At 35.1% G+C, this 11,881-nt stretch overlaps 1 protein-coding gene across 8 annotated transcripts; it reads right to left on the minus strand.

Annotated features, from left to right (window-relative positions):
* Nucleotides 1–807: 807 nt before the first annotated feature.
* Nucleotides 808–11,327, minus strand: LOC127239234 (uncharacterized). 8 transcript variants are annotated; one of them, XM_051257296.1, is made up of 7 exons: nucleotides 10,744–11,327; nucleotides 6,886–9,759; nucleotides 6,244–6,297; nucleotides 4,248–4,604; nucleotides 3,505–3,572; nucleotides 3,307–3,410; nucleotides 808–961 (listed from the first exon to the last, which is right to left on the minus strand). In XM_051257296.1, the coding sequence occupies exons 1-4, from the start codon at nucleotides 11,185–11,187 to the stop codon at nucleotides 4,356–4,358; spliced, it is 3,621 nt and encodes a 1,206-aa protein (XP_051113253.1). In that variant the 5' UTR covers nucleotides 11,188–11,327; the 3' UTR covers nucleotides 808–961; nucleotides 3,307–3,410; nucleotides 3,505–3,572; nucleotides 4,248–4,355. The 8 variants fall into 8 exon arrangements, with proteins under 8 accessions (XP_051113253.1, XP_051113252.1, XP_051113251.1 ...); XM_051257295.1 differs by having other exon boundaries at nucleotides 808–964; XM_051257294.1 differs by having other exon boundaries at nucleotides 809–961; nucleotides 3,307–3,413.
* Between the last annotated feature and the right edge of the window lie 554 nt (nucleotides 11,328–11,881).

Raw genomic sequence — 11,881 nt, forward strand, 5'->3', positions numbered from 1 at the left:
AAATGTATTTTTTTTCGAAAAATACAGAATTCATCAAATAGTAAAAAATTGAGGTTTGATGGTTAAAGAAACACACTCATAGTATGTTGGAGACTCTCGTTTGTGGATAAATAAATAATTATTGTATTTCTTTAACTGTTCCAACTTTTAGGTGAAACGGTCATTCGGCATCCAATATAGTATACATTAATTCAAAATAATTAAAAGAAATTAAAAATATGTAATTAAAATATTTGTAAGATTATATGTCAATAAAATATAGAAATATTACATATTATGAATCATTTTATAGATAATAAAATTGTATATAATACATATAATAAAAATATATATTTAGTTATAATTAACTTAAATTAGTTTTACAAAAAATTAAACATAAATAACTATATTATTTAGAAAAGATATAAATAGAGAAATCTTAATATTAAAAAATTAATTAAATTAATTTATATTTGTTAAGTATATTTAAATAAATAAATTTATTAAAAATAAACATATAGAAGAGAAAAATAAAACAAATAAATCATCTATCTTTGCAGTTAACCTCTTCTGAGGTTAATTTGTTTTTTTAACCAAAATTTTCCAAATTACTGCGATTTTTCGAAAAAAATATATTTTTTTTCTTCACAAAGCTATCTCATCAAACATTATTTTAATATCAAATTCAAACTAGTATTTTCCAAACTCAATCAAAACAAACACACCCTTAGTAACCTAGATAGACAAAGGTAGCATATTTAATTTAATTTTTCAATAAAAATATGCTAATTTATTTTACATAATATTTTATTAAAATATTATTTAAATAAAAAAGTATATTTTGGGTTCCTCTTATCTAGGACCACAAAATAATACCTACATTGGACAATGCATCACTTCTTCTATCCAGCCCATTTGCCTTCTTAAGTCATTGCCCTTCCTTTAGTTTTGTAGCTGGGCCTCATGGCAAAGCTTATGTCATCTTCTGGTAACGAAAAGGATGACTTAAACTTCTTTAAAATTTGAAAATTTTAAATTCAAGTTATTCAATTTATATATATATATATATATTATAACATGAAAACCTAAGCCTCTACCATAGGGATGCGTTCTCGATCGAACCTAATAACCTACAAATTAGGTCCGATAAGACAAGCTACATTGGACGAACTATATGTGGCAAGCAAGACTTGAAGGCGTCAGTTATTTTTGACCGGATAATATGTTATCCAAACAAATTTTCAAATGCCGGAATTAGAGTTGAATCCACCTTAAAGAAGGCATCCAATCATATGATCTAGAGGCAGAAAGTCGCCTAATGTCGGCTGCCTTCTCAAGGAATGGACTGAAATGAACTCATTTTACATAGAACTCTTCCCAACTAATCTTCTTGATTTTATTATTTTTATTTTTTCTTTTTTGTCAACGTTTTCTACTTAGGAACTCGTTCCGTTGGCTATTAAGACTAAGTTTTCCCACTTGGCTAAGCACCTATAAAGCCAAAAACTTTCTAAAAAGAATGCATGGAGAAAGACTTAAAAATTTTGTATTGCAAATGCTTGGATGATTTACAAATGAGAGGTGGGGGTCTTTCTATAGGGGCGATGACTCCACCTAGACTATCCTAGAACATGCTAGAATGTACAACAATGCACTATGTACAACTATCTACATGGTTCAAAAGTCTTCCAAGAGTTGCCGTAGAGTTCCACCACGTTCGAAAAGATTTCGAAATATTCTTGAGCCTAGAAACTTCCATTAAATTTGAGTGAAGTATCCCACGTACCACCATAAAGTTCTTAGTACAAGACAATCACCGTCTCAAGACCCTTCCCTAACTCCGACCATAACACCAGACTAACTTATAATTATCGATCTTCCCCAAAGGCCTTTAATTGTGGATTCATATTTCAAACCAAAAATAACTTGAGAATTTTGGGAATCGTTGTGCATCCACACTAGATCGAATCTTAAGTTATATTGATGCAGTGACGGCCGCTTTGATCCCCAAGTGAGAGATTGTTGAATTATAAATCCAATTGTGGGTTAAATATAACTAGTTGGACTATCAGTCAGGTTAAGCCTATATTAAATGGGACATCCCTTGGGGTGCTACCACAAGGAACTCTATAGGACCTCATTTGGACTGCTAATATAGGAACCGTGTGAGATCTCCGTTAGGGTGCTGTTGGAGAAACTTTGTAGAACCTCTCCTGGATTGACTTCTTTTCTATATTACTTATTGGCAGATTTCACACCTCAATAGCCCATAAAACTAAACTAGAATCCTCAGTTGATATGTATCCTTACAAAAATTGAAGTTATATTGTTGAGAATATATTCCACATTGGAAAATGTGAGATCTCCCTATGACTTATAAAGATGAAGAACCATTCCACCTATCACCAATTGGTTTTAGATTGAAAGCCCGGATCCCTTCTTAACATATACCCCCGAGGCACCAAACTCCCAAGGTAGGATTCCTACGTAATTAATCGTAAAATTACAATAGTATTGCAGAGATAGTTTCTGATTCTAGTCATTTGTAATAATATCATGTGTGGCATCGTATTCCTCATCCTATTGTAAAGCTTCTATAATTGGTTTATTTTTAGGTACTTCTACTATTCTAAGGTCTCTCACAAGCCACTTGTTCTACAAGTTAACCCAGATGAATAAAATGCTAAAGAAATAAAGATAGAATAATGTTTTTTTGATTTGGGAAGATTTGATTTAGATTTTATATAATGTTTATCCAAAACACACTGTTTTAAAAAGAGTTTATCAAAAAAACACCATTTTAAGTAAAAAGTAATCAATTTGTTCACTAAGCATTTCTCAATGAATAATTCCCCATAAATATTATTGAAAAAATGCAAATATACACACCTTAATATATAATATATCATCCACTCATAAAAAATCAACCAATCAATCCAAAATATTATTTTTTATATTACAGAAGTAGTTGTCTGTACCACACTCAAAAAATTAATTCATAAAAATGCGCTGAGTGAACATATATATATATATAATTTTTAATAGTTCAAGACAAGAAAAAGAGCTAGCAGCAGTCAGTCCAACCAAATGCATTATTATTTCAAATAAAAATAATTTTTTTGCAAAATGAAAAAGTTAAACTATCACACAACCACCAATCCAAACTTAACATTCTAGTGTCTTCAAGGATTAAAACTCGAAGCCTTCTTTGTAAGTTATAAAACTTAAAACATGCAAAATAAAATCATCATTCACCAAACAAACTTATGGGTTAAAGCTAGAACTCCAACCACAACACAATGGCAAACGATTAGAGGGGCAGATTACCAGGAAATAGATGGATGGTTGCATAGATTTCATAAGCCCTTCGTTACCGCAAACCATAAACTGTATTCAGTTTCCTTCCAATCGGAGCTGCACCGAGACATTACCTGCTGCACATTGTGCCACCATGGGCATCAGTGTTTCATTCAAACTGTACCATTGATCAAAAAGGAATAGATATTGAAAGATAAAACATCGTACCAACCACAGGGGGCACTGTTGGAAGCAATTACAGGCCAGCCAGCCGAACAACGCCTTCATGAGGAAGCCTGAAAACAACACCAATTATTTTCTAACGCACTCTAGTTAAAACAATAGAATGTGGTGTGCTTGGGAAAGTTCTTCCACCTATAGTCGGCTCCTTCTGCCGCCCAAGAAGTTGCAACAGAAATTTACTACTAAAAAACACCATATGCAATTGAAGGACTGCATGGCGGAGACTATGAAATTGAAAGGAATCATTCATTCTTTCATACACATATATAGGGAGTGAGAGAGATAGATAGATAGATAGCTTTTGCAAGTTTCAATTAAATACTCCATTTGTCATCCAAACTTATTCCGACTTTCTTTTTTTAGTTGTCATCTAAACTTATTCCTGTTTTCCTTTTTAGTAAAAAAATACTACATTTTCTACTTTTCTTTACCATAAAAAGAAAAAATTTCTATTTTTATTCATTATTCTTAAAACCCGTGTCCGGTCAAATGGGCAAAAATTTACATGACGAGAGAGTTATGACTGCAAGAGAAGTATTGAGCAATTAATTAAAACACATAACTACTGCACCTAGTGGAACTCTGCTGCTATTCAACCTATTTAGGGAAGGAAATACTTATGAAAGAATTGAATATTAGATTGCACCAATCCTCCCACTAAATAAAAGACTACAAGAACCTAAAGCGGAAAACCATGAAATCACACTAAAAAATATGAGAACTTTTACCTGATGATGCCCAGGAAGTCTCCACTTCCTCAGAGTCCCAATGCTCGAAAGCAGGGAATTACGATCATGTGACTGTAGGAGCAGCAGTTCTTTAACTTTCTATGTGACTTATGCTGGATCAAGACTACTTCCATTTGAAACAACCTTAAATGCCGTTCCTTTCATAATGTGAGCGGTGAGTTGGGGTTGATTCTCAAAAGGTTTAAGAGAATGCAGGCTCCCGTCATCCAGCTCCACACCATAGATAAAAGGGAGCCTAAGAGAAACAAAACTCTCTGGTGGAAGAATAACGGGAGATCCCAAGCTAAATCGTAGCTTTTGTTCACGATCAGGAACAGAGGAGGGGAGGCAAGATGACTGCAAAGGAGATAAATGCATTAAGCATACAACCAGGTATTTTGATTTGCTGGAGGAAATAAGTTTGTATCTTGCCTATACTATGAGAATTTCACCAGTATAAAACTGGGTTGACATGTAGAACAAGTTAGTCTAAATTTTAGTGGAGAAGCAATATTTAGCAGCTTATGATATCTTCATATAAGAGATTCTAGCCTCCCTGACATTGAATGCCTCTCTAACTTGAATTCCTTATAGTCTCATTAAAAAAAAAAAAAAAAAAATACACATTATGTTATCCCATTGAGAACAATCAAAGAGTATTAAAGAAAAATAGGTATATGTATTGTTATACAGAAAAACTATGAAAGAAAAATTAAATTATACAGGTCCATAAGGTATATGTATTGTTTCAAATAAGTCAAATAAAATGATACCAATTGACATGATAAAGAATTATTGAATGATCTACTTTGAAAATAATTTATGACTCCCAAAATTGAACCAGGTGGTAGGGGGAAGGGTTTATCTTATAGAAAAGATGGAAATCATATTTGTCAAAACAAAGCCATAATATGTTGCTTTCTTAGACTTGCCATTATTAGAATGGCAATACATGCAGCACAAACTTCATTAAAGTGCACTATAAGAAAAAGACATAAATCATAGAGGTGACAGCACAAAAACCAACAGCCTCCAAAGAAAAACTACGCCATGTAACATCATGCGAAAAAAATCAAAAGCTTCTGTTAAGGTTGACAGCAGACTGGTAAATTGAAGTGCAGGGATAAACATAGAAAATGGTTTAGTTGTTTAAGAGGCTGAATATAAGAGTTTAGAATACAAAAGAAACATCATTTTGGCTACTGGTGAATCCACCCCAAAAGGAAAAGAATGGAGACAGTAGAATTGCTCTCCAATGAAAATATCTGTTCACTAATTGAAGCTTAAGTACTTAGAAAATAAGCTTCCTTCTCAATAGGGCAGATATTTAAATCCTAAGGTAGTTCTGTCACCATCCGTGTTTAAAACTAAAATAAACATGACATTGTATAAAATAATGAAACTGTGTCCCATTCATAGAGTATTATAACAATGATAAACTTAAAAATAAATCATATTAGAAACTTACCATAAATCTATAACCAAGATTAAGCAATTATCTTATGTTGAAAATAAAATAAAAAGTAATTGATATAAGTATATATCCATAGGTAGCCAATTCCAAAAAATGCTCTTCTACAAGTCTTACTTGATGATGTCCAAAAATGTTTATATGCATAATTGCATAATGTTTACATTTTGGGAGAATTTATTAGTTGTTTATTAATAATAAAATCAGGGTTTATTTTTAGACATGGCACAATCTAGTATATATGCATGAGTAATAACTGAAAATTCTAAATAATATTAACCAAGATATATATCTAATATATATCACATAACAATACTATTACTGCAGCCTCTATATTATGATTATGAGAAGGTACCTCTGTTTACATTAAAAACCAGGCGAGAAGTGTTGACAAAATATATATGGTCTGCATAAAACTTTTGTTTATTTGTTCATATTATAATGATAAACACTAGTCCCAAGCTTCACAACATAATAAAATTAGCTGAAATACCCAATAATAATAATACATACATACATACATACCTCAAATTGTATAACAGGATCTGCAGCTAACACAATTGGCAATGATGGTGTTACCTAAACATCCAAAAAAGAGTGTTTAGCATTTTACCTTTACTACTTCCAAATTGGACAAAAGGTATCTCAGCATGTAATAACTTTACTAATCAAACAACATGCAACCAAAGATGGGAAGACACTGATATAAATTAATAAGGACCCTGACAAGAAAGAATTTGATTAGAATGGCAGCATGGTGTCTGCTTCAAATGCCATTTCACAAACATCTACAATTGACACTGTATAAAAGAAGCCTTAAGAGTAAGAGAAATGTATAAAAAGGTTACCAAGCAATGAACTCACACAAGGGAAAGGAAATTAGAAAAGGGGCAGCATAAATGGCTGGTATATAAGACAACACACTAAAGAAACCAACATTACTTCCTCAAACCAAATAGCATATGCTTGGGAAACATTAGCACATATCAGGGGATATGTTAGGCAAGTATGGGGAAAAGCCAAAGAAAACGCATGGAATCTATCTACCCAAAGGTTGTTTTGTCACCCTAGGAACATATTCGGTCATTCTTTAAAAAGAAACTTTCTAAAGTATAGAGAAAGGGATAGTAGATATCAAATGTAAAACAGGAATGAATGAATGAATACCACAAAAATCCGCTGCAGCTGAGAAATAGTGCTTGGAAATTTGACATTCGATGTTTGAGTATTGGCTGTGGGGTCCATACAACGCGGACAATGCATATATATTGGCAGGCTTCTATTCAACAACGAGAATGCACAGCTACCATCCTCAAGAGTAGCAGATTTAGAATAAGAATCATGATATTTATCATAACCGGGAACTTTGTTATTCTCATTTTGATGCTTGCATCGTCCTGTTGATTGCATGGTTTTATTAGGACGCATGTTTCCGTTTGCCAATTTCTCTGTATTCTTTGCCCTACCACTATCGCCAATCATAATTGTCCCATTTGACTGCCGCCTGGGTCTACCATGAAAACCATTTTTACCCAATTTACCATGATCCTGTCTTTTCATAGATTTTTCCACTGAAATTGGGGTCACATACTCTTCAGACTCTGAATATGATGACCCAAGACCATCGAGGTGATCCAACGTTAATATAAACCTGTGGCCATGAGGACACTCATGTTCGAACCCCATATATACAGTGGCATGACTCACAGAGCTTGCACCATTAAGTGATTCACGGCTTTTCAATTTAACAGGAACTCCATTGCTGCCAAGGCATGGAAAGGGATCTCCACATTTATTGGACTCACCAGCATTATCATTGTCATTTAAAACTAAATGGACTGAATTGAGACTTTTTATTTTTTGAGATTCTTGATGGTAGGCATTCTCATTGAATTTGTCCAGACTCTTTTGCTGAGAAAGGTGTAGTTTGACACTTTTATCAGATTCTATTAATGGTTTCTTTGTAGAGGAGAGTGGAGGAAATCCAGAGTAAGCAGCACCAGACCCAGCAACAACTTCAGAGAACTGTTTTCTCATTGCAAAAGCAGGTAACTGTTTATTAGCATTTATAATTGTCCCATTGATTCCATTCATATGTGAAGAGAGCTTTACTTTCTCTCCAGCTCCATATTGATTTCCACCAGCACCCGACCAAGCAGCATCAGAAGCATGACGTTCACCTACCACTGTTCCAACTTTGGCATTCGTATGTGCGGAAACTAGGTGGGAGTTGTCAAGCATAATTTTATTAGTTTCTGACTGCTTTCCAAGAAATACAGGCAACCAGAGAAGAAACTTCTGAGTTGCAGAAAAACCACTTTGGAGTAAACCTCTTGAAGGGTCATAGTATCGGGCACCCCCAATCCGAACTAATTTCCATGATGAAGGTTGAATGGGTCCCTTAACACTTTTTTCTGGAAACTTCACTACAGGAAGAAGCTTATCACAATCAGAAAAAGTGCCGCAAGCCAGATTTGCAGTGTCATAATCAAAGGGATCAGATCGAAGCTGCCTAGAACGGCCACAAGCACAGGCATGAAGATATACAAACCCACTGGAATGAGGTTTAATCTCATTGGCTGAAAGAGGTTCAACATTATGCCTTTGATGTATGCAAGTTTTCCCAGTGAGGCTAACTGCATCACATAGTTGCCGTCCAGAATTCCAGATAGATGTGCACTCATCTTTCAGTTTTTTCACATAAAATGGAACAGATGGACCCTTCACCATAGAGGTCAGGGAATGCAAGGCCTTATTCAAATGTTCCTCATGCTGAGAACTTGGATAACAAGGGGGCAGGCCTTCTAAGTAGACATCCTTAGCAATTGGAAATGCTTTCTCACACCACAACGTAGAAAATTTAGTGTTCAGTCCAACAGAGTTTTCCAAATGAGATATTGCAGTTTCGAAAGGAATGGATGGAGTAGCAAAGTTTTCTGGAGCTGTAGGAATAGTATCTGGTTCATGCATGCTGCTGATTTCAGTATCAAATCTGAAAGCACACTTAGCAGAAAGGATTCCATTAAGAATTAGCTGAGAAGAAGATAACCAGATCTCAAAAGTTGGGAGTTCAGGAGAACTTATCGTCCTCACAGAAGCAACTGATGCAGAGGTAGAAGCTGCAGCAGCAGCAGCGGCGGCGGCAACCATTCCAACACCAGCAGCAGTTCCACTGTTACTGTTGGCAACAATACTACCCCTCCCTCTTAACAGATCGGACTGCCTATGGATGAACTCCTTCACCAATAAAATGTCCCCTTTGCTTGTAGTTTGGTGATGACTTTCAAGCAAAAGAGAATCTGGAGTTGCTTTTCCGTCCAATACTTCTTCCACAAGGCCAATTGCAAACTCAAGAGATTCACCACTCTGGCATGAAGAAGCATCTATAAGTGAAACAGCCTTTGATGCATCAAGAGAAAACAAAGGAGCTGAACCAGAACCACCCCCATTCCTTGAACCAGAGTGGCTGCTTTCAAAAAATAGAAGTGTTCGACACTTTTTAATGGAAAAACGAATTTGTGTCTCAAGGGATGATTGTAATTTCTTTCGTAATCCACCTTCAGATTTGTTCACAGGTCGGGCAAGAACAAGAACAGAGCCAGATCCTTTTGTGGGAAGGCCTGATCTTGATGAACTGTTTGTAGATGAGGATGAACTTGGCTGAGAAGTCTCTGAAGTCTCTTCAATAGTTCCAGTAGGGTGACTCTCGGAGAAATCATCAAGAAAAACAAACAGTAATACAGGAGTACATTGACCTGGTAGCAAAGATGTATAAGAACCTAAACCTGACATTACTGCAATAGCTGAATTGTTGCGGTTTAGCATCCCACGGCTTTTCCCAGGAGTTAGATTTGGCGATACTCTGGAAGCAGACATATTTGAATGAGCAGAAGGTCTTTGTCTGGATTTTCCTGGTGATAAATTTTGTGATCTTACGTATGGAGCCAAAGCATGTTTAGCAGCTTGCAAAACACGAAACTTTTTCAGCAGTTGTGTATCAAACCGTGATCCCTCTTGAATAAATATTAATATATGACAAACCTGCATAGCTAAAGTACAATCAAAAGGCTGGCTAAGATTTTTTTCCCCCTAAAATTGACAGCAAGAGTAAAGCACGATTTTTGGCAAACACTTGTCATTTAAGTTGAATGAGAGACATATTAGACTTATATATTGAATTTCTAAACTTACCAGCAAATAGAAAATCTAATGAAATGAAAACAATTTCGCCTTTAATGCCATAGGTCCTTCGGCAAAAACATTTCCGGCGATAGTTCCAAACATTTATAGATACTTCCAAATAAATTGCAAATTCGTCATGTGACGTGGTCACTCGTGCAGCTATAAGTTTGATCACAACATATAATCATTTATTTGTCACATGACGATTCTATTAACATAGGGCAAAGGGGTGCAGGCGCTACAAGTACGACAAATATAGGAATGTCCAAGCCAATAAAAACATTACATCACAAGAAAATTCTCAATTAATGTCCTCAAATTGCTTCCAAAATAACTGGATTCTTATAAAGAATTCCTTTCATGGGAAAGCATTGCCAACAAGTCTTAGTTCCTATGTAGAATAACCAAAACCTAGGTGAGTGAGCAGATGAACAGCACAACATTAAAAACCTATAATTCTTATTCTTGGTTTGTTAGCTTGCACAAAGAACATTAAAATTAGCTCTCAGACTTTTCAATGATTTGACATCTGAATAAGTCCCCGTTTCAGCCACACCCAGACATATTGATATCCAACTGAGCTCCAGCAGTTGAACTTACTATTACACTTTTCATGGCATCAAGAGGATCAGAAAAGATTCGAGGTTTTAGTCAACAAAAAGTGATTCTTAACACTACTAAAAGTTCTAGTTCAAATATCTTCTTCCTTCTAACCACTATTGCCAAATTGCTGCTCTACACTTACTTAAACGCTACTGAAGAGCCAGACAAATAACTCAAAGCTACTGCTAAGTAACTGCAACGAAATAAAAGGATACCAATAAACAAATCAATAACACTTACAGAGAACATAAACAGCAACCCTTGAAGATCACCGAACTCCCGGTCCTCCAAAACGGACCCACGACAATTCCTGAACTCCAACAATTCCTCCTCACTCATCGGACAACGAACTGATGCGAACTGCAAGTACAAAATCCCCTGATCCTCATCATAATAATAGCTCAATTTCCTGCTCTCGAACCATCTAGTCATCTCTGGATGGATTTTCTCGGGTTCCAATCGAATCGAGGCGTCCAAATTCCCACTTCGGAAAACGTGAGAGTCTACTACTTTATTGATGAGAGGAGCCACGTCTTGGTATCGCCTCCCGACAAATCCGACGACAACGACGCCGTTCTTTGGGTTTGGCGGTGGCGGCGGCGGCGGCGGAGGGGCTTGAGGAGTGATAGGAAGGGTTGAGGCGGAAGGAGGACGAGCAAGCACTCTGATGGAGTGCGAATCCATGAAAATCGATGCCTATGCCTATCCCTTCGCCGTCGTATTAGCTGTTCTGAGCTCGAGCGTCGGCACGTCTGTATTTGATTGCGCTGATGAAAGTAGACGAAGGACTGTACAACACAGGAGCCCCTGCCTGAATAAATTGAAGCCCGGCCCATTTAAAAGCTCAAATCCAAATCTTGGAACTAATTTGTGTTCGTTTATAAAACTTTATTTAATTTCTATTATTCATCAAAAGATTTCTCCTAAAAATATGGAATCACATATTTATGTTTTACTTTTTCTATATTAAAAATTACATTTATATTTTGTATCATCATATTTAATATTAAAAATATTTTTATATTTATATAATTTTATTTTATTTTTACAAATATCCTATTAGTATTATAATACTACCTCCCTCCGTCCCATAAAATCGGTAGCAGATGTTTTTAATATTAGTATTATATTAGTTTATAGTAAAAATGACAAAAAATGCCCTTATTAGATTGTGTGATATAAAAGTAATGGTATTTGTGTAATATATTAGAAGTTGCAAGGGTATTAATTATATTAAGTATGCAGTACGATTACTAAATTAGAAAATTGTACTCTTGTTTTGGAACGGACAAAATTATAAAATGGAGGGAGAGAGTAGTATTTTTTTTATTTTAATATAATAATTAATATTCAAATATCAACATAGAAAGTAAATAGG

The sequence above is a fragment of the Andrographis paniculata genome, unplaced genomic scaffold (assembly GCF_009805555.1).
Source record: "Andrographis paniculata isolate CXL003 unplaced genomic scaffold, ASM980555v1 Contig77END, whole genome shotgun sequence".
Taxonomy (NCBI): domain Eukaryota; kingdom Viridiplantae; phylum Streptophyta; class Magnoliopsida; order Lamiales; family Acanthaceae; genus Andrographis; species Andrographis paniculata.